The 23,021-nt window shown below is 40.6% G+C and overlaps 2 protein-coding genes across 3 annotated transcripts in view; one reads left to right on the top strand and one right to left on the bottom strand.

Moving 5' to 3' along the window:
• Positions 1-1,102: 1,102 nt before the first annotated feature.
• LOC139454024 (uncharacterized) lies at positions 1,103-22,361 on the bottom strand. 2 transcript variants are annotated; one of them, XM_071235507.1, is made up of 6 exons: positions 22,241-22,361; positions 7,475-7,713; positions 6,476-6,559; positions 5,033-5,173; positions 4,116-4,165; positions 1,103-2,903 (listed from the first exon to the last, which is right to left on the bottom strand). In XM_071235507.1, exons 2-6 carry the CDS (start codon positions 7,689-7,691, stop codon positions 2,817-2,819), a joined length of 579 nt encoding a protein of 192 aa, XP_071091608.1. In that variant the 5' UTR covers positions 7,692-7,713; positions 22,241-22,361; the 3' UTR covers positions 1,103-2,816. The 2 variants fall into 2 exon arrangements, with proteins under 2 accessions (XP_071091608.1, XP_071091609.1); XM_071235508.1 differs by lacking the exon at positions 22,241-22,361 and adding an exon at positions 15,066-15,152.
• LOC139454025 (DNA repair-scaffolding protein-like) overlaps positions 15,443-23,021 on the top strand; it is a 30,368-nt gene continuing 22,789 nt past the window's right edge. The window contains exons 1-4 of the mRNA XM_071235509.1: positions 15,443-15,560; positions 16,960-17,182; positions 18,598-18,929; positions 21,477-21,518. Coding sequence (XP_071091610.1) covers positions 15,516-15,560; positions 16,960-17,182; positions 18,598-18,929; positions 21,477-21,518 — 642 coding nt within the window. The 5' untranslated portion in view covers positions 15,443-15,515. The remainder of the gene's footprint in view (positions 15,561-16,959; positions 17,183-18,597; positions 18,930-21,476; positions 21,519-23,021) is intronic.

Below are 23,021 nucleotides of genomic sequence, written 5' to 3'. Positions count from 1 at the left end.
AGTCAGCAGACTCAGCACCATACCTGTAGTGGCAGGTTTCACCAAGTGCTGAACGTCTAAGCCTGCATCACCAGGCATTCTCCTTGAAGCTGACGACCCGTGAAGATCCGGGGAAGAATAGGTCTTCAGCAACCCATGCTTGCCGTAAAAGGTGACTATGCTTGTCGTAAAAGGCAACTAACGGGATCGGGTGGTCAGGCTCGCTGACTTGGTTGATGCATGTCATCGATCCCAATTGCGTGGATCGATGCTCATGACATTAATCACTGGATTGTCTGGTCCAGACTCGATTATTTACAGACCGCCGTCATATAGCTGGAATATTGCTCAGTGCGGCGTTAAACAACAAACCAACCAACCAACCATCCTTCAAGCTGACACTCACTCACACAGGCGGTGCGGTAGCCCAGTGGTTAAAGTGTTCGCTCGTCATGCCAAAGACCAGGGGCTAAGTGTGAATCACATTTCTGGTGTCACTTGTTATGATGTTACTGGAATATGCTAAAAGCAGCATAAAATCATATTCACTCACTAGCACACTCACAACACACACGCCCACGAACCCTAACCCTTATGGCTGCTGTGCAGGTCACTTCCTGCTTCAACCTGGGCTCTGATGCTAGGTGTGAAAAGAAAGTAAAACTTTGGATTGAAACAGCCAGTCTACCCTTCTACTTTGATAGTAGCCAACTCCCCACTGTAGGGTCTGGCTAGTTACCAGTATGTCATTGTAGAATCCCAATGAAGAGTAATGGGGCCTCGGATTACAAATTATATTAATACAGTTGAATGCACAAGGATTGGCATCAATCCTCTTTCACTGCTTCTCTCTCATTCGGGGAGTTGTAGATCCTCAGATTTCACTCTGTAATGATCCAGATGCTTGTACAGAGCTGCATATAAACTGTTGCTGATAATTACCAGCTTCAGCAAGAACCTACCATCTAGGGCGTCAGTGGGTTGAGGCAAGTGATGGACAATCCTCTATGAAGGAACAGGCAAAGTCTATCTCTACACTCCTGCCAAACGGGACATATGGCCCCAACAATCCTGCTGCTGTCATCAGGAGTGCAGACAGGTCTACAAAAGTCTGACCCACAAGAAGAGAATATTCTTTTAATACAACATCAGCAGGAACAAGTTGCAGAATCATTAACCAAATACAAAGTGTGAGTAGAGTTGGGAGAAACATTAATAAATGCTATGGTTCTTGGAAGGGACAAAGAGAGATATACATAAACATGAATGTATGATGCAATGAGAATCTGGCTGTGGGGATCTGTTAGTCTATATGATTTGTGTGATATGATTATAATGTAAGCACACCAGTTTGTTAGACTATATGATTTGTATAAAACATAAAAATGGTATAATCTTAACACTTGTGTAACAAGAGATTCGGATTTGTAAGTAGCGGGTCTGAGAACATAGATAAAGTAGATGTAATATTAAGATCAACACCTTCCTAGCATAAAACATTGTCATAATTTGATGGACTTGTACACACTACTTTCTTTCATATCTTAATTATCTACACACTTGTAAAGTTAGGGGTCATGAATATTTTGGGGAAAATTCTTGTAGTTAAGATTTTCTGTAAATGTGTACAGTATATAAATATATTCGCTATATGGCTGAACTAACTCACTCATGATGCCTAACTCCAGTGTAGACATCTTCCCGAGTCAAAGGAGTTAACTGACTTTAAAAGTCCAGTCTCCAACCTTGCCGAACTAGGCTGGTTTTATGGAGTTACATTTTGGCTGGACTAACGAGTCTATGCATAGTCCAATCAAAATAGCTCACCGAAATCGAAATCCGGTTCGTAAACTGTCGAGCAGATTTCGATCGACTGTAGTATTTGCAAAACATGTGCACCGCCAACTCGTTGTCAACAGATATTATTCCAAATCTTTTCATGTTTTTAATCAAGGTGTTCACGTGATTTGATGCATTTCGCGATGTAAGACCCGTTTTATCACAATATTGATCTTGATTATCGATCAGATCGTCCTGACTGGGCGCCACCATTTTGTGTGAAGCAAACACAAGTGATACGAGAGGTGAAATCTGATTGGTCCATGGGAGAGGCTTAGAAGGGACATAACTGGTAATAGGCACTGGTGGTGCTACGATCGAGCCCAGTAATTTCAGCCCAGTTCGGCAAGGGTGGAAACTGGACTTTTAAAAGTCAGTTAACTCTCTTGCCTCGGGAAGATGCAGTATAGTAGGATGTGCATCAAGTTCATTTCTGCTATAATCATGATAAGGCGTCCTTCACGGACTGATGAAAATAATACTACAATGAGCCCATTAAGGCTTAATCTAACTAAGATATTTTCCAATTAAAATACAATGTTTCATATTGATCAATACTTATCCTACAATAGCATGTGATTGTCATTGTTCGCTTGTTATCAGGTTATAGCGGGTATAGTGCAGAGATATTGGTTTGGTTCCCGACATTGGAATGTGTGAAGTCAAGTCTTGATGTACACACTGCTGCGACACCTGGGGTATCATATCTACTGTATCAAGCGTTCTGTCCCAATAAGTACTAACCTGTATTTAAACACTATAGTGTCCTCAACTAAGACAGACCATATTTTCTTGTGGATAGTACAACTATCAACTCGAAACAGCAGCGTAGAAGCGTAATATAACTGTCATGTAACTATTTCTTTGCACATTTTCTAAGCGCCTAAAGTGCTTATCACAGCGAATATGGTATTGCCCAAACAATGCATAAAACAACACAAAAAGCGGAATGTAGATACAGATGTCTGCTTGTCAGTGTTAGCAGGTACGTGTCTTCTCTATCCTTCGATGGTAACAACCACCTCAGCACACATGAACCACGGCCCAGTTGCTGAGGTGATGTTGGCCTTCAGCTTGTATGAGCCCTGTAGGAGCAAATAACACATTCAACGAACACAAGGCCAAATAAACAAATTTGTATTTTTCATTCATCTTATTTAAAATTCGATACATTTTGTTTCATGTATTTGAGAATAATCTTGAGAGAAGTATCGTTTTTCTTAAGTCGTTAGTTCTTTCAAAACTCCAAATTTTCAATATTTTTAGGAAAACGTTTATTCTTGTTAATGCAAGAAACTTATACTGAACATAATCACAGCATCGTACTATGATTATAGTGTCAGTTAGTAGTTTAGGGTGGCATTGTTATGGTAAACAAGATTGTTCAAAATAAGAAAAAAAGTTTAATCAGCTCTCACCCAAAATGATATCAATTACTAAAAGTATGTAACATGTTCTGAAATCGTAATGTGTTCGCTCTGTCTTTTTATGCCCCGGTCAGCAATATTCCATCGATGTCACGGCAGCCTGTATTATTCTAGACTGATTAATATTATGAGCAACAATGCAAACTGTCGGGGTACAGGCACATGCAATCAACCAAGTCACACAAACAACATTTGACATTATATATTAGGATAAAGCATTTGACTGTTGACAGACTGCCTGCCATGTTCTTAGCAGTGTACGCTTGTGTTATTGGTCAGACAATTATTGCAGAAAGCTGTGTATTCTCCGAGTCCCGAGTCCCAATAAACCAATTCTTATAGGACTTTAAGGACTGTAACATATTTTGCTGACTTCCCAATTTTATGTAACAATGTCCATTGTTCATGCTAGGTTTGTCAGTACCATACCCATGCTCGTGGGTTTCACCGAAGTGGTAAACGTCTGAGACCTGCATAACTTTGGGCTATACTCCCACATTAAGCTCACACGCCGTGATATAACTGGAATACTGTTAAAAGCGGCGTTAGACCCAACTCACTCACTCACTCATTTGTTCATGACCCACCCATTTTATGCAACATTTTGTCATGCCCCCACCCCCTACTTTATCTTAAATTGCATGTTTAAGTTCAAATTTGGAAATTGTGATTTCTGATAAATATTGGTGACACCCACCATCCCCCACTAAACTTTCGCTACGTCAATTTTTCATGACACACACATCCCCCCCCCCACACACACACACACCTTAATCTCTTGACACCACCACCATATAGCTTGACTATTGTTGACTGCGCCTACATGATGCTCAGTCATTCACTGACACGCCACAACAGAAAGGTACTCACTGGGGGCAAGGCTGTAAGGTCAGGTAGGTTGTAGTCTAGCTTAAGATGTTCTGTAGAAAGAACAAGATGGAGATTATGAGAAGCTGACCATTAACAAACTGAATCTTGTCTGTATTACAAACGAGATCCTAATTAACCAAGGCTGGTAGTTGATGGTCAACCATCATTGGAATTCTCTGTCCCAAGGACAAGCTATGCTCACAGAAGAAGATGATAAACTAAGTTATGATTTAGTTGGTTGGTTGGTTTGTTGTTTAACGCCGCACTCAGCAATATTCCAGCTATATGACGGCGGTCTGTAAATAATCGAGTCTGGACCAGACAACCCAGTGATTGATATCATGAGCATCGATCCACCCAATTGGGAACGATGACATGCATCAACCAAGTCAGCGAGCCTGACCACCCGATGCCGTTAGTCGCCTTTTACGACAAGCATAGTCACCTTTTACGGCAAGCATGGATTGCTGAAGACATATTCTACCCCGGAATCTAAGTTATGAAAATACTGATTCAGCAAGGACGGATAGTTTCCGTGTCTCTCTGACCAATGCAATGTCACACGAAGGCATTAACACACTGTGGTCTTGGAGTTGCGTCCCTTATATGCCAGAACCATATGTTCGTTGGTTCGAATGTACAATTCGGCTAGAAAATGGTTCCTGGTTTGTCAGCACCATGTGCTTGCTCTGGGTTTTATGATGATTGAAATACTGTTCAACGTTTTAACCCAACTAATCGCATTCAAACATATAGAGGCTTCAAAACAAGACATGTATGGACAGGTCTCTCTCACGAACCAATGCAATGTAATGACAAACCTTTAAACCAGGCATTTATAGAGGCCAGTCCCACTCACACCAACGGATAACACACCAATGTATGATAATATTGACGATCTAAACAAACTTATTTACCTCCTTTTTTGATTGGGCAGATTTTCGGGAATTTACCGTTGATGAGGGTGCAGTTGAGAGGGAAGGCGTCGGTGATGAAGGGCTCTGGCGCCCCGCCTGTGTACACGGCAACGTCCGCTTGGCCACTGGAGAAGGCCGACGCTGAAACAAAGGTGTCCTCCCATTAGTTAGACGTCCCAATAGTTAGACAGCTTATAACAACACTTTAAACGGTTGAGTGCACACTAATCCTTATGCTTGTTACCTCAGAATTTAAAATGGAATAGTCCAAATAAGATCTGACAAACAAAGCAAAGTAGCTTTAAATAGATACTTTAATATTATACTTAACATTTAATGACACTTTACATTTGATAAATTTTATACAGTTTGTAACAACACTTTGTGACAGTTTTTGGTAATGTACAGTTTATTTATCACCGACAGTCGTACATTTCTCATTGCAGGTCTTGACGACACATCTCCAGTGTGTGCAGGTTTGCCTCTCGCAGTTTCTGTTGTAAATATATCCATCTAATATAAACTGCTTACTTCCACGCCGAGAGGTGATTTACTCTACTTTCCTTAAACCAGTCATATCGATACTGATAACGATACGTACCCCAATATCATATTTATTTGTTTGATAAGTAGATAATCTAAATTCAACTCCTTCAACTAATCATACAGTAAGACAATTAAGCTGATTAGGACTGATCCATTGGGACCTATCAATTGTGTGTGCGAAATAACCATTCACTGGAAGCACTTGTAACATCATCAATAGACACAGCTCGTGGGGGTGGGGGTGGGGGTGGGGGTGGGACCTATCGTTTTTGTGTGTGCGAAATAACCATTCACTGGAAGCACTTGTAACATCATCAATAGACACAGCTCGTGGGGGTGGGGGTGGGGGTGGGGGTGGGACCTATCGTTTTTGTGTGTGCGAAATAACCATTCACTGGAAGCACTTGTAACATCATCAATAGACACAGCTCGTGGGGGTGGGGTGGTGTGGGTGTGGGTGTGGGTGTGGGTGTGGGGATTACGATCAAAATAGTGATTACGGGTAAAGATGTGATTTAATTAACGGTGTGCGTTATTTACATTTTAGCCAGGTCAACATGTTTCTATTAAAGCAAATTCTTGGTTAGGGATCGCGGTGGAAATAAATTTGTAAATGTAACGCCATTTTCAAAGCATAGCAAGCCATGGTTAAATATAAATGTAAGTAGGTGTGACGTTATGTCTAGGCCATGGGTGAGAATCTAGAACCCACAACAGGTAAGAGGTCGAACTGAACAAATCAAGGCAACGGGCCATTCAGAGTGACTATATGCGTTTGTATGGACTTACTGTTGTACATGAACACAAAGATCAATATCTAGATGTTTTAATGCACTTTTCTTGATCTTGATCTAGACAAAGACGGCCAAGCACATGCCCTAGAGACACGTGACTTACCTGCGATCATATCGAGCTTGAACACAACTCCACGAGACGGGTTCACGACCTTGGGACTCCAGGTCAGGGAAAAGTTCTGAGTACCTGAAGGGGATGAAGCAACCTTATTAGGTATCGCTGAACTCGATATATATATTAATATAATTGGTATCACCTGAAATAGTTTAACCTCGCTGCTACAATTCACTTGCTTTCATGTTTGATTATTCCCAAGCAATGTTACATATAAACTTGAAACAATAAACTTAGGGACTGCTCATTATGATAGAAGGGGTGGGTCCGAGCAAAGACGTACATAAATCAACCAAATATATGGCAGCAACCACGTGTAATAAATCCCTTAGCTACACTAAAATATTAAACCGCTAAAACTTCCAAAGCCCCAAAAACCTAACCAATGAAAATTAAGTATCAGTCTTATGTATCACTGTCCAGTTGTCCTCCAATAGGCCAATCACTGTTTAGGGCTAACAAGCATACATTTCCAATTCTAGACAGGAAAATACCGTTTTTATTTCGGTTTGGGAAAGATCAAATGCACGGAAGCGTATCAGTGTCCCACTCTAAAAAGAATGATCTACGTAGATGATACTTTCATTGAAGTAGATTCAGCAACCCATGCTTGCCGTAAAAAGAATCTTCCCGAGGCAAGAGAGTTAACTAACTATAAAAGTCCAGTTTCCACTGGGCTTTTAAAGTTATTAAACTCTCTTGTCTTGAGAAGATGCGTAAAAGGCGACTATGCTTGTCGTAAGAGGCGAATAACGGGATCAGGTGGTCAGGCCCGCTGACTTGTTTGATGCATGTCATCGATCCCAATTGGATCGATTCTCATCGATCCCAATTGGATCGATTCTCATGTTGTCAATCATTCGATTGTCTGGTCCAGACTCGATTATGTACAGACCGCCGTCATAGTGTTTGAATATTGCTGTGTGCGGCGTTAGACAACAAACAAACAAAACATTAGCAGAATTTTGTAAATATATACATATTTACCGCCGCAGTTTGTGGCATGCCCAGTGTCACTAAGTCTCTCCGGGTGTAGAGGCTTGAAGAAATTTGTTAGAGCTTCTTTGATGGACGTGATCTTCGCCTTTGTTGATTGAGGGGCTCTCTGATGCTTGCTTTCAAACAATAAGGGAGAGTCTTCATGGAACTCAACTCCCGCAGCAATCGACATAAACAGGAGAACAAACACTGCCAAATGCTCCATGGTCCGCCTATCTGTTCGATGCCTTTAAAAGATGAAACAATATTCAATACACACATCTAAGAAGTTTTGATTCTTACACGACGTATACTTATTATGTACATACAAACAACTTCTTTCTGCCCAGAAAGAACAATCCGGTTGTAGACTAACGCTTAGTCTCTGAAAGTATATAATATATAGCATTAAATTGAAAAGGGGCCCCAGTGAGATTATAGATTCGGAACCTGAGGAAAATCTAGACTTGCTTTGTGATTTTGCGTTACAGTAAGGGCTGGGCGGAAGGGAAAATAATATAGATCAGGGATTGTGAGAAAGGCTGATCTGGTTGGTAAATGCCGTACAATTAACATGTCTCTGAGACAAAACAAAAACCTATTCTACCAGGGGTGAAACAGGTATCCTCTTCAAGTCGACATGAGCCTTCTCAAGAAGCACTCTCGTTTTACTAGCACATAGGTCCATTATACACTTCTACAATTTTATGTACATTCCAGTAGCAGGTTTCCAACGGGTAAATTCGAAATTCAACGTTAAAAACATTATTCAAATTTTATGTGTATTTCGTTTGCAAATGTTGACATGAATTTAAGATAATGTTCACAAAATATCTCGTTCTCGCATAACGTGTTACTGAATAGTATGTTTTACTACGGTTGTTACTCTATACGCGAGTATCCGGTTATTGCAGTTTGTACATTGCAGTTCTTTTGCACACGCAGAGTATTTAGAAAGTAATAAAAATACTTTCAAAATATTTCCATTCCAACTTCACAAATTTCAGGAGGTGACCCTCACTTAGGGTCAGACAGTTCGTTCTGCACAGAATCGATTTTAATACGTTTGCGCGTATCTCCAGTAGCCTTGTACCAGTGGCTGGCTATTTCATTGCATGTTTGTCCTTGATTCAGAACAGTCTGGATCCTGATGAGTCGATCTTGGGCGGGAATTGTGGATGTAGAGGTTTCTGGCCGAGGTCGATCGTCTTTCTTTGGCGGAATCTAATCAATAATGTGCCAAGCATAGACTGTGACAAGCATAATTGTATCAATCCAACACATGCCTGTGTGGTCGTCATGCTGCAGATATGGCGTTACTACTTGGTAGGGCTGGGTCGAGTAACCCGGGTAGCCGGGTCGGTGGGTATTTAGTAGGACCCGGGTACCCACAGGACTACCCGGACCCGTGGTTAGTCATGTGATATATTGTTTCATGAAAAAAAATCACAATATAACTACGTGGTTACACGACAATTTTAAATCTCTAATGTTCGCATTTCTTCATGGCCACGAACACGTTCCTTCTGACTTAAATATGTTTGAACAAAGGTAAAACTTCAGTCAACTTCAGTATATGCATGACCACATCGTTTTATACGTGCATCTAAAAACATTCTGCAAGGGCTACTGTCAAACTATTACCAATCGGATATTTTGTACCTTTCTCTTGACACCAACAGCGGGCTTTAGGGGTTGCTTATATAGAATTTTGGAATTTTGAGATTTGGAATAGATGCCGATGGGGTTGGGGAGGAGAACTAAGGGAGCTGGGTATGGTGGATGTTTGTTTGTTTATGTAATTTTGATTTGGTAGATTATAGTGTTTTTAGATGCGTTTTATTAGTTCCGTTTTGATTAAGAATACGCCTAAGGCCTTGAAGTTTTCTAGTTTATTTTGTGGGTTTAGTATTGCTTCTAGAGTGAGAGCCTTGTTTAGATTGAGGGTGGTTTGTAATGCGGTTCGATGTGTTAGGTAGTGTGTGCAGTGGATGAGTGCGTGTTCTGGGGTTTCTAGTTGTTTGCAGTGTGGGCAGTTACCCGTAGTATGTTTTTTAATTTTTTAAGATAGTTATTTAGGTTGGTGTGTCCTGTTTGGAGTTTAGTGATTACTCTGTCGATTTTTTTGATGGATGGAGAATTTTTGGTTTGGTTAGTGGTTTGCTGAGTACTTTTTTGATTTGGCTATTTGAGTTTAGATAAAGGTTATGCCATTTTTTGGTGATTTTTTGCTTGTTTACGCTTTTAATTTCTGATTATGAGATTGGTAAGTTTAAGCTTATTTCTGGGATTTTGAGGGATAGTTTAGCTGCTTTATCGGCGTTTTCATTACCGTATATTCCTACGTGGGCGGGTATCCACAAGAAGGTTATTTGTTTGCCTGCCTTAGTTAGGTCGATGGAGCTTTTAAGTATTTGATTGATTAATTTAGGTCGGTTTTTGGTATTTTTGTTTTGGAGGGCTTGCAGTCCACTTAGAGAGTCGGTAAGTATTAGGAATTTTTGTGTGTTTTTTTTATTCTTGATTATGGAGGGCTGAGGCCATGCCCATTACTTCTGCCGTGAATATTGATTGGTTGTTTGGGAGTCGGAAGGATTGTGTGGTTTTAGTTGGTTGTGTGGTATGGACTCCGAAACCTGTGTGTTTGGAGGTCGGATCTGAAGATCCGTCCGTGTAAATGTGACACCAATTTGGCCAGTTTTCGTGTATGTATGCTAGTGTGGTGGTTTTAGCTATGTTTTGGTCGGTTTGTTTATTTATTTGGCTAGCTAGTGTTGTGTCTATTTTGGGTATTTTAAGTTTAGGGGTGAAGATATTTGATTGTTTGCAGTTTTGTTTAAGATTTTTAATTTGGTGTTCATTGAGGTAGTTTGTTATTCTTTGGGATATTGGGGTAAGTAAGGGGTGTTTACGAGCTAGAGCTTGGTTTTTGGGGCTGATATTTTGGTTTATTAAGTTTTGGATGAGAGGGTTTGATTGGGACGCGGCCCAGAAATTTAAGCTTAGCTTTTCCCTGCGTAGACTTAGTGGCATTTCTCCTGTTAAGGCCTGAAGTAGAAGTGTAGGAGGTGCTATGTTGGGTGCGTGTAATTAGTTTGAGGGCCTGATATTGTATTGAGTCAAGTTTTTTAGATAGAGAGTTGTTTAGGGTGTTGTATATGGCGCAGCCGTAGTCTAGTTTTGATCTAATTAGTGATATGTAGAGAGAGAGGAGGGTATCTTTGGATGCTCCCCAGTTAGAGCCAGTTAGGCATCTCAGGGTGTTTCGGCCTTTACTGCATTTAGTTGTTAGGTTTTGGATGTGAGCATCCCAGGTGAGATGTTCATCGAAAATAAGTCCTAAGAATTTGGTTTGTTTTTGAAATTTAATTGTTTGGTTGTTTAGCTGGAGGATTGGGGAGGCGGGTTTCATGTTTTTATGTTTGAATACTATTCCAGTTGTTTTTTCTGAGTTAAGGGAGAAGCCCCATTTGTCAGCCCATTGTTGTATTTTATTAAGAGATTTTTGGAGTAAATTTTGGGCCATTTTAATGCTTTTAGAGCGGATCCAGAGGGCTCCATCATCCGCGAATTTCGATGTGTTTACTTTAGGGGATAGGCCCTCGAATAGATCGTTTATCATTATATTGAAGAGGGTGGGGCCGAGGATACTGCCCTGGGGAGTGCCATTTTCTAGGGGACATTGGTCCGATAGTGTTTGGTCTATACCCACGGTTATTTTACGATTGTTTAGGAAGTCCTGGATGTAGTTTATTATCTGACCTTTGAGTCCTATTTTTTGAAGTTTTTGTATTAGCCCGTCGTGCCATACCATAGCGAAAGCTTTAGAGAAGTCTAAGAAGATGCCTGTGGTATATTGTTTATTTAGTTGTCCTGTCTTAATATCTTGCTCTAGTCGGGCGAGGTTATCTAGGGTTGAGCGGCCAGGAGTGAAACCGCTTTGATCTGGGTTTATGATGTTTTTTTGGGTTAGGTAATGTTGTAATCTATTTTTAGCCATTGATTCCATTACTTTACATAAGTTTGAAGTTGGGGATATTGGTCTATATGAGTTAGCTTGATTAGCTGGTTTATTAGGTTTAGGGATTGGTATGACTAGGGCCTGTTTCCAGGGAGTAGGAACCTGTCCGTTTAGGTAGATGAGATTTTATAGTTTGAGTAGTGCCTGGAGTAGTTTTAGGGGGAGTTTTTTAATTATTTGGTAAGAAGTTAGGTCTAATCCTGGGTCTGTGCCCTTTTGCCTGTTTTGGATTACGTAGAGGGGCTCCTGCATTGTGAAGGGTTGGTTTATTTCTAGATTGTTATTGTTTGGTTCTTTTGTGGGTTTGTTTTTTGTTTTAAGTTTTTCTTGGAATTTTTGGCTGAAGTTGGAGTTACTGCTAACGGCCGAAAAGTGGTTGGCGAGATTATTTGCTTTTTTTGGCGGGGTTGGTTGAGTTGTTAATGCTAGGTGTTTTTTTTATGTTCTTTTAAACCTCTAATGGCGTGGATTTTGCGCCAGACCGTTTTGGCATCTGTACGGTTATTTATACCTTCGCAGAATTTTTTCCAGTCTCTACTTTTGGCTATTTGGACTAGTTTTTGAACCTGGTGGTTTAATTTGTGGGCTAACTTTAGATGTTTGTAGTCGCGTTTTGCTTTATTGAAGGCTGATTTACGTTTTCGTCTAGTCTGTTCTATTTCCACATTCCACCATGGTACGGTCGGTTTGCCTGTCTTAGATGTTTTGAAGGGGATGGAGGTTTTGGCTGCGTTTATTATATAGTCTGTAAGGTTTTTACAATAGGTTTCTGGATCATTATTCTCTCTTTCGTTTAAGTTAGCTTCGTTGCAGATATCTTGGAATTGGTTCCAGTTAGCTTTATTGTAATGGAATTTTGGTTCTTGGTTTTCTGTTTGGATTGGTACGTTTGTATTTCCTATGGTTATGTTTATGGGGAAGTGGTCACTACCTAGCGGGACGTCGTGCACTTCCCATTGAGTACTTTGAGGTAGATCTGCGGTGCATATGGTTAAGTCGATAGCCGACATTTTTTGGTTTATCTTATCGTACCTCGTGGGTTGGTTGCTATTTAGGAGTACTAGATCGTTTGTTTCTATCCATTCGGAGATTAATTTGCCATGATTATCTATTTTATCATCTATGCTCCATGTAGGATGGTGAGCGTTAAAGTCTCCTAGGAATATAGTAGTTTTATCGCTTATTCGGAGTAGTTTGTTTAGATCCTCAGGTTGGACTTTTTGTTCCGCCCAGTGGTAAATATTTATTATGTTTATGTTTCGGTTATTTAATGTGATTTTAATGCCGTTGGCTTCTAGGTTTGGCGTGTCTATTTTTATTTCTTCGAAATTTATATCTTCCCTGATAAATATGATTAGTCCTCCTGCGGCTCTTCTTGTTTTGGGTTTTGCTCTGTCAGTTCTAACTGAGTTGTAGTTAGGTAGTGTAAATTTGGATTTTTTTGAGAATTTGGTTTCCTGGATACAAGCAATGTGAGGGCCTTTATTTAGTTTAAATTTAGTTTTTAGTTCATGGCCGTGGGAGGTGAGTCCGTTGGCGTTCCACTGAAAAATATTTAGTCCTTCCATTATTAGGTTTGGGTGATTGGTGATTTAGTTTTTAGTTTATTCGGTGACTTCTTTTAGACGGAGGTTAAAGAGGAAGAAGGGTAGATTGGTTAAGTTTAGATTGAGAGCTCCTTTGTGGAATGATTTCATGCTAACTTTTGGGGAGTTTTGACTATGCATGTATGCTAGGAGTAAGGTGAGGTTATTTAGGTTTTGGGTGTTGTCTATGTTTTGGCTGTGTGAGATGTGGGAGGGTTCGTGGTTGGTTGAGTGGCTGCTTGTGTGTGTGTGTGAGGTGGGTGCGGTTTCTTGGTAGGGGCCCCAGACAGAGGTGTCAGTTATGGGTGGGGTGTTTGTTTGTGGGATGGTGTTTGGGTGTGGTGTAGGGAGGAGTGGTTTAGATGCAGGTGTAGCAAATTTTTGTGTTTGGATTTTAGCCGTGTCTATGTTTATATGTTTGTTGACCTGCTGGGTGAGTGTGTGTCTGTGTGGGCATTGGTTTGAAAGTGAAGTGTGTTGGGTGGATTTGCAGTGGATGTACCAGGGTGTGCATGTGCCTGTGCAGTCTGTTTTTGCGCATTTTTTACATTTAGTTTTACGGTATGTGCTTTGGGAGGCAGTGTGGTTGTATTTGAGGCACTTTGAACATTGCTTAACCTGCTTTATATAGGGTTTGACTTCTAAGTTGGTGTGGGCTCCGAAGGATATGTGTTTGGGGGCTTCAGGGAATTTAGCGGTCTTTTTGAAGTTGATTATGACAATGGAGGTTGGGACCGTTTTCCCGTTTCTAGTTGAGGTTATTCTACGCGTGCTGGTGATTAGGGGTTGAGGGTTTTGGTCTTGGTTTATGATAGCTTCTAGAGAGTATAATTGTAAGTCCTCAGTTGTTTCCCTTGGGTTAACCCTAATTACGCCTCGTGTATATTGTTGCCAATTAGGTGTTTGTTTGATTACCGTGACGTGGAATATTTGAGTTATTTTATTTGCTGCGTTGTAAGATCATACAGAGTATGGTTGACAAGTATATTTACAGGTAGGAGGCAAAGTTTATACAGTAGAGTAGATATCAGATGTAGTTATACTAGAGTGGAGAAGCCTGTTATGTACACACAAGGGTAGTAATGACAATCATCAGTGAAGTCAGTGAAATATACAAAGAATGAAGCCAGTAATATAAACAACAGGATTATGGCTGATTCGGGTCTTTGATGAGTTGATGGTACGCCGGGGGTATGTTATAGCCTTGGTCACGGTTGATTGACGGTTGGAGTCTTTTGATGTTGATAGCTTCTTGTAGTTTTCTGATTTTGAAGTCTTTGAGGTTGGTGGTGAGGGCTTTGATTTTATCCCACTGAATACACTCCGACTCTTACACTCCTGTGTCAGCTCAACATACTTCACCTGGAGAGATAACTTCTATCAACAAACCCACGGCCTCCCAATGGGATCCCCACTGTCACCCTTGATCACCGAGATATTTATGAATTCTTATGCTTACTAAGTACTCCAACTTCTAAATGCCTATCAAAGAAAGCATTAATAAAGTATAGCGAAAGGCGACAGGCATTGACACATAGGCCCTGGTGTCGTTACTTAAATATTTATCGATCATGTAATATAATACAAAGTAGTGCATTTCTTACACTCTTCACATGTTAGACCCGGAACTATTTAAGCAACAAAGCAAATACATCAGTTTTGAAGCGTCTGTAAAATATGCAAATGGTTTTAAAGATACATGTATGGTTGGAATATTCCTGAGTGCCGTGTCAAAACAACAAACAAGCAAGTAATCGGTATATTCTCTCAATTCAATTTCGACTAATCAGTCTATATCCCAGTACAATCCAGGGCGTAAGCCTGACATGATCTCGCAGATCAAGGAAATGTATCAAACCTGTTGCTTACTCTGGAACTCAACATTCAATACTTCCTACAATAAGCAAATAAAACGTTAAATATAACCTTACAGGTGTAGTAATTTCTCAGTGTTTAAATGTGTGAAGCTTTTTATCTGTGTGCAAAGACTTACCAAACGCTACACTTAATCCAAACCAGGAAACTAAATGTGATAAATCAAAGAAACATTTATTTATGGGAATTCCCACTTCCTTGTTGCTTGAGTCTACAACTCAAGGCATCACGTGCCCTAACAGCCTATGTTAGGAGTTCCCCTCCAAGCTCCTTCCCAGCGCGTGACACCTTCGTTACACTATCGGTAACATAGTATAGGGAGCGCCGCGAAAGGGGACATCGCCGTGGGGAGCTTGCTTCCGATCATGTTGCAAGCTCCTCCTTATCGCGTTACCCTCCCGGTACTAATAGTATGATCTGCTCCGGGTCATCGTTGTGAGGAGCTTTGGCCGTGGGTTGCAAAGCATTTACTGCCCCTTGTTAATAAGGAAATAGTGTGACGTCCACTGGAGATTATTTAGGCCTATGGAAATCTTCTCGCCGACTCGCGGCAAAAAGATTGGGACGGATGTTCGGAAGAAAAAGTAACGGTCGGCGCTTCCCAAAAAGGAAGGTACGTACGTTACACTGTTTTGTCATAAAAAGTTGTCAAAACGTCATCCTTTCAAACTGTTGTTTTGATCTGACGGATTATATCAACGCCATGTTTTAAGAATGAAGTGCTAATGCAGCAGACGAAACTGTTAATCAGCTGTTTGCCTGTGGCATGGCCAGTGACAGTACTAGTAGTAGTGCTACTGCCTGTGTGCTGTATTTCTGGTTCCTCTGATCATTACTTGGGAAAGATTCCGCCAAAATTATTATTCAATTCCTCTAACCAGGGGCTATGAAATAAATTATAACAGGGACTTGGCAAATTGACGTCCCAGCGTGTTCAATTCCAGCAGTTCCAACACTTGTAGAACAAGATTCAACATTGACAACTGTTAGTGCATGGGTAACATAATGGTTAAAATCTCTTACCCAACTGTTTGACAGGAGTTGCACCCGACTCACCTAAAATCCGACTCGCCTAAAAAAATCTGACCTGACTCACCTAAAAATATATATATATATTTTAATATGCGTTTGGCAAATATAACTTAGGTTAGGCCTAATGATCACAATTACCAGTTTATTCATACACAAGTATAGAAATAATAAAAACAACAACAACAACGTATCATCCATAGAATTTGTCTTCTGTCATATTTACATCCTAAAAACATAAATTAAAAGATCACTTAAGTCTTTACATACCTCATGGGTTCGTTATATCGTTCAAATAATAAATCCATAATTCATATCCTGAAGATAACACAACGTATGTTGCAGTTGCACCAGCCTATGTTCACTAAACTGGCATTTGTATTTTTTCCCGGAGTTCTGATAGTTACATACTTATTCTAAAATACAAAAAACGTTGTGTTCACTCCAAAAAAATTTAGGCGAGTCGGGTCAAAATCTTTTTAGGCGAGTCAGATTTTAGGCGAGTCGGGTGTATACCTTTGACAGTTGTCCAAGAAGTGTTTGAGAACAAATACCTGACAAGGTCAGCATCATTCAACAATATTTGTAAAGGTAACAGTGTGAAACAGTTGTTTGAAAGTGATCATCCGACAACTGTTTGACAACTGTCGGATGATCACTTTGAAACAACTAGATATCGGATAAGTAATATAACAGTGTATTATAACAATAAAGATAATTGGATAGAGACAGTGTTTCAGTTTCACACATTTTGGGACTATGATTATACATCAACACCTCTACTGAAAATGAGCAATAGACCATTGTAGCTTTTTTTAGCTCTTTAGGAAAAAAACCACTTGTGGCAAATACAGGTGATATGATAATAAAGAAGGAAACGGTCAATGTCTTCCTGCGTGGCATTTGTTATATATTTGGTTAAGACCCCTCGACATCATCCATAGTTTCATGACTAATCTAAAATCTTATTCACGTTTCCAAAGCTGGAAGACGATCTAGAAGCTACAGCATCAGCATCATTGCAACATGGAGAGTGGAAACGTTGTATGGAAGGATTCTCATCAGGCCTTGACAAGACAGACACTGGGCAGCGTAACACAAAGAAACCCTGCACACAACGAACATCCAAATGCCAAGGCTTTCTGGAGTCAAGTTTTGACCATCTCACTGGGCTAGCATCTGATGCATCGGGGCAGGATATAAAAGGTGATGAGACAGGTGAAATCGTTTGCCAGTAACCATGGTAACCCCTGTCCCATTCAGTATTTCATCACCAAATTGCGGAGGTGGTTCTGAAAAGCAGATGTCACTGGAGGAATTCATTTCAGGAGTAGTTGAGATGCAGGGATAATGGTCATAACAGACAGTGCAAGAACAGACATTATTATTTAGTTACAGAGGTTATTTTTTTTTTAGGCTACTTAGAGGCTATTGAGATTTTGACAAAGTGTAGTTTTCTTGGTATTTTAGTGGAAAGTGTTAGTTTTTCATTTAATTAATAAGTATACTGACATATAAGTCTGATTAAAATCATATCTTGTATTCCAATATGATACACCTCTGCATTGATATCTGAGGACACCTCCATCGAAGGTCGTGCCAGGTGAACCGCAAGTGAACTTTGACTGCTTATCTAAATGAAAGCTGCATGGGCTGTTGAGTTTAATTTAATTACCATCACTATTCCAATATTTCGATTTGTACAAATGAAAACCTAGAGAACACAAATATTCCTTTGATGGTACTACCTTTGGGGTTTGATGCCACGGCACTCAGAAACAACATGATGTAAGAAGTAGCCACCACCATATGATGGCACATCTTCCCGAGGCAAGAGAGTTAACTGACTTTAAAAGTCCAGTTTCCACCCTTGCTGAACTAGACTGGAATTACTGGGCTAGATCGTAGTGCAACCAGTGGCTATTACCAGTTATGTCCCTTCTAAGCCTCTCCTATGGACCAATCAGATTCCACTTCTCATATCACTTGTGTTTGCTTCACACAAAATGGTGGCACCCAGTCAGGACGATCTGATCGATAATCAAGATCTATATTGTGATAAAACAGGTCTTACATCGCAAAATGCATCAAATCACGCGAGCGCCTTGATTAAAAACATGAAAAGATTTGGGAAAAATCTGCTGAGTTGGCTGTGCACATGCTTTGCAAATACTGCAATTGACCGAAATCTGCTCGACAGTTTACGAACCGGAAACCGGTGTGTGATTTTGATTGGACTATGCATAGACTCGTTAGTCCAGCCAAAATGTAACTCCATAATACCAGCCTAGTTTGGCAAGGGTGGAAACTGGACTTTTAAAGTCAGTTAACTCTCTTGCCTCGGGAAGATGATGATGGCACTGCTATGCTTTCAACAATTTTAGTTCGTTTTCAAGTTGCAGAAATCAGATATGCTGGTTTGAATACGTAGCTCACTTGTTCAGAGAATTTACGATACTCAATGCTGATTGGGTGATTAGAAAGTTCACCGCACATGACCTCCTATGGATGTGTCCTACCACAAGGAGGCATTGTATCATCAGAGTAACAGAGCAGATTTGATTGAGATTATTCTCAGGCATAATTTATAGTGAGTGAATTAGTGGAAGTTTGCGTTTCAGATGCTGAACTCATATCTTGGTCCTCGAGTGAAAGTGAAGATTTTGAAACCAGTATCAAATCTGATGTGCAGGTTAGAAAATCAAAAAACAGTAACAGTAGCACTCCCAGCAGGTCAAGAGAAGGCAAACCTTCAAGCAAAAAGAAAACATTTCCTAAAGCAGGCAAACTAGAGCTGAGGAGGATATCTCCAGATTTTGATGTTCATGAATTGTATGAGTCTGATGGAGACATCGACACAATCTCCAGCAGCTCGGAGGAGGAGGAGGGGATGAAGGATGGGACTGAGGAGGACAAAAAGCCTCGTGTTAAACTGGCGGATATACCCAGACAGGTGAGATAGATAAGTGTACATTCACAGTTAATCTTTGGGGGCGCAGGTGGTCCCCTCATCGAAGCCACAGCAAGATGCTGTTCAGAGTCCAATTGGCATGCCGCAACGAATGACCGTGGGTTTAGTTTGCCTTGAATGTGGTTCTAGGTTTGTCAGCACCATACCTGTTTGAAAATGCACCATATAAAGTGGAAAATGTCAAAGACTTGCATCGCTACGGGCTTTCGTCCCACATCGAGATGACATGCTGATATATATGGTCACTAAGATACTGTTCAAAGCAGCATTTAACCAAACTCACTGACTTCAACCTGTGAAGATCCGGGCTAGAATTACTGAATAGGTCTTCAGCAACCCATACTTGCTTTAAAAGACGACTAATGGGATCGGGTGGTCAGGCTGTCTGACTTGGTTGATGCATGTCATCGTATCCCAGTTGTGTGGATCGATGCTCATGATATTAATCACTGGATTGTCTGGTCCATTTACAGATTATTTACAGGCCGCTGTCATAAGGCTGGACTATTGCTGAGTGTGGCGTTAAACAACAAACAACAAACAACAAACAAACTAACAATATATTCAGTTTTACAAGAGGACTTACTGTGCACTTGCAGCATGTCATAGAGCATTGAGATTTGCTTATTATAGATGGACTATTATTAATGTGAAAATCTTTGGCCCTGGGATATTACACAATACTGCTCAGAAAAAGGTAATTTGTTTTTTAAAGACCTTGGACCTCTGGCACTCTAAGCCACAGTTGGGAGATGAGTCTGTCTAGTGGCTGCAACAGTGACACAACACATGACAACCTGGGTGTGATTCCCTGTATGGGTCTTTGTTATACCCATAGTTGTGCCCCTGTTGTGCCCCTTACATCGTGTTGTAAGGTTGTCTTGTCTCTACACCCACTGATGGTTGGGTCTGTGTTATACACATAGTTGTGTCTCTGTTGTGCCCCTCACATCGTGTTGTATGGTTGTCTTGTCTCTACACCCACTGATGGATGGGTCTGTGTTATACACATAGTTGTGTCTCTGTTGTGCCCCTCACATCATGTTGTATGGTTGTCTTATCTCTACACCCACTGATGGATGGGTCTGTGTTATACACATAGTTGTGTCTCTGTTGTGCCCCTCACATCCTGTTGTATGGTTGTCTTGTCTCTACACCCACTGATGGATAGGTCTGTGTTATACACATAGTTGTGTCTCTGTTGTGCCCCTTACATCCTGTTGTAAGGTTGTCTTGTCTCTACACCCACTGATGGATGGGTCTGTGTTATACCCATAGTTGTGTCTCTGTTGTGCCCCTCACATCCTGTTGTAAGGTTGTCTTGTCTCTACACCCACTGATGGTTGGGTCTGTGTTATACCCATAGTTGTGTCTCTGTTGTGCCCCTTACATCATGTTGTAAAGTTGTCTTGTCTCTACACCCACTGATGGTTGGGTCTGTGTTATACCCATAGTTGTGCCTCTGTTGTGCCCCTTACATCGTGTTGTAAGGTTGTCTTATCTCTACACCCACTGATGGTTGGGTCTGTGTTATACCCATAGTTGTGCCTCTGTTGTGCCCCTTACATCGTGTTGTAAGGTTGTCTTGTCTCTACACCCACTGATTGTTGGGTCTGTGTTATACCCATAGTTGTGCCTCTGTTGTGCCCCTTACATCGTGTTGTAAGGTTGTCTTGTCTCTACACCCACTGATGGATGGGTCTGTGTTATACCCATAGTTGTGCCTCTGTTGTGCCCCTTACATCGTGTTGTATGGTTGTCTTGTCTCTACACCCACTGATGGATGGGTCTGTGTTATACCCATAGTTGTGCCTCTGTTGTGCCCCTCACATCGTGTTGTAAGGTTGTCTTGTCTACACCCACTGATGGATGGGTCTGTGTTATACCCATAGTTGTGTCTCTGTTGTGCCCCTCACATCCTGTTGTAAGGTTGTCTTGTCTCTACACCCACTGATGGATGGGTCTGTGTTATACCCATAGTTGTGCCTCTGTTGTGCCCCTTACATCGTGTTGTATGGTTGTCTTGTCTCTACACCCACTGATGGTTGGGTCTGTGTTATACCCATAGTTATACCCATAGTTATTCCCATAGAGAGAGAGAGAGAGAGAGAGAGAGAGAGAGAGAGAGATAGAGCTTGGAATCAATATACTGTGTCTCAGTGTGGTATCTATATTAAAGAGTGGCATGGTATCTCAGTAGGCTAGCACTAGGAAACTGCAATTAGTCCGAACTACTACTAGCAGCAACACACTCACGCATGTGATGCACATCCCTATATATAAGTGCAATAATCTTGTACGCAATGTCAAACACCACGTCACCTCCACCATGTCACCACTTTGTCATTAAACATGTTAAACATGCATGTCACTGTGTCATATATGTATGTGTGTCTTTTATATGAATATGATGAATAGAAGTGGGTATGTTGGTTTTTTTCTATTTTAGATTACCATTCATTTCATTGATACAAATTTAAAATAAAAATAACTGCATCTTAGACAATGAACGTCTCTTTGTTGTTATAGACTTCCCCATTGAAGAAATCACACATCTATCCTGCCAGTGTGGTGAGTATAGTTATCAGTGTCATACTTTTCCTCCATGAAACCTTCCTGTGACACCTCAGAATATGATAGAGGACAAGGTTGGCTCATTCCTTCTGCATTAAGTGAGTGAGTGAGTGAGTGAGTGAGAGAGTGATTTTATAACAAATGTTATGTTTCTAATAAACACTTCCTTATTAAAGTATAGTCCCATCCGGGATTTGTACCCACACTGCCAGAGTTTGACCACTTTCTAAATGATTTTAGTTTTATGCCACTTTTGACAATATTTCAGCAATGTCAGGGTGAAGGCACCAGAAAAGGACTTCACACATTGTACCCATGTCGGAATCAAACCCAGACAAGTGAATACTCTTTAACCACAAGGCTAACCCACCATCCCTGGATAAGTTAAGAAATTATCAAAACTTTCAGCAAAAGTTATCAGGCGTATTCATATAATGACAATTAGACTTTCCTCTCTTCAGCATGTGTTTTTGACTTACATAAACTCACCAAAATCCACAGACAGGGCTACAATGTGTCGAAAAGGCTGATTATGGAACTTTTAGCAAAGGTTCACACTATATCTTGGATCAATCATGCTGTGAAGTAGCTAGATCCCATGGTTAACTGTTCACCAGTTGATTTGTAAATACAGTTTGGATAATTGATTGTAAATTATGAGACTAGTAATACAATATATGCATAGATGTGGAAGAGCTGTTTGTCAATTTAAAACTTACCTGGGTTGGTTGAGACAGTTGACTAAAGCTAGCAGACAACAGACACGTGTTACGTGAGCCAGACACAGAGCAGTGTAGAAAAGTGTAACACCAATGCAGCAACCATTCACTTCCTTGTTTCTGCTGTGTGTCACGTGAGAAGTTTCTGTGCGTCAGGTCAATGAGGAAGTTTTTGCTTGTCTTGCTGGAAGTGAGTCTTGGTGAACAATGCAACTCAATTTGTTATGTTAGTATTCCCTATAAAGATTAGATAGATAACACTTTATTACTTTGTATTTAATTGTGTTCTGAATATAGATATATAATTTTTTTATTTGAAGTTTACGTGATATACAGTTTTTTCATTGGACGAGAGGTCGGTCACATGACGGCGAAACTTAGTGTGTGCATGACTAGATTGTTTAATACATGTATATTTATACGTTTTGCCAGTGCGATGGTAAAAAAAGGCCCAATCGGATATTTTGTACCTATCTCTTGAGACCTACAGTGGGTACTTGGGTAGGGTCGGGCAATAAGGGTGGGTACCCGGGTAGTAAATTCGGACTTGTCCCAGCCCTAGTCCTCACATTATTATTTTAATTTTCAATTTGCATACTTGCAATCACACATAGATAAAAGACAAGAGATTTCTGATAATTTTTTTCCTAGGACCTTTCCTTATGCTGTTGTTTGGGAGATTGTGACTTATAATGCTAATGGTCTGTCAGCTGACCATGATTTATTCTTTTTTCCTGCTTTCGACCAGCCTCACTTGTTCCTTGTGTATGCAAGACATAAG

The sequence above is a fragment of the Haliotis cracherodii genome, unplaced genomic scaffold, assembly GCF_022045235.1.
Source record: "Haliotis cracherodii isolate W230 unplaced genomic scaffold, xgHalCrac1.p SCAF_10, whole genome shotgun sequence".
Classification (NCBI taxonomy): domain Eukaryota; kingdom Metazoa; phylum Mollusca; class Gastropoda; order Lepetellida; family Haliotidae; genus Haliotis; species Haliotis cracherodii.
The sequence above is the reverse complement of the archived record's forward strand: the minus strand, read 5'-3'. Positions and strand labels throughout refer to the sequence as shown.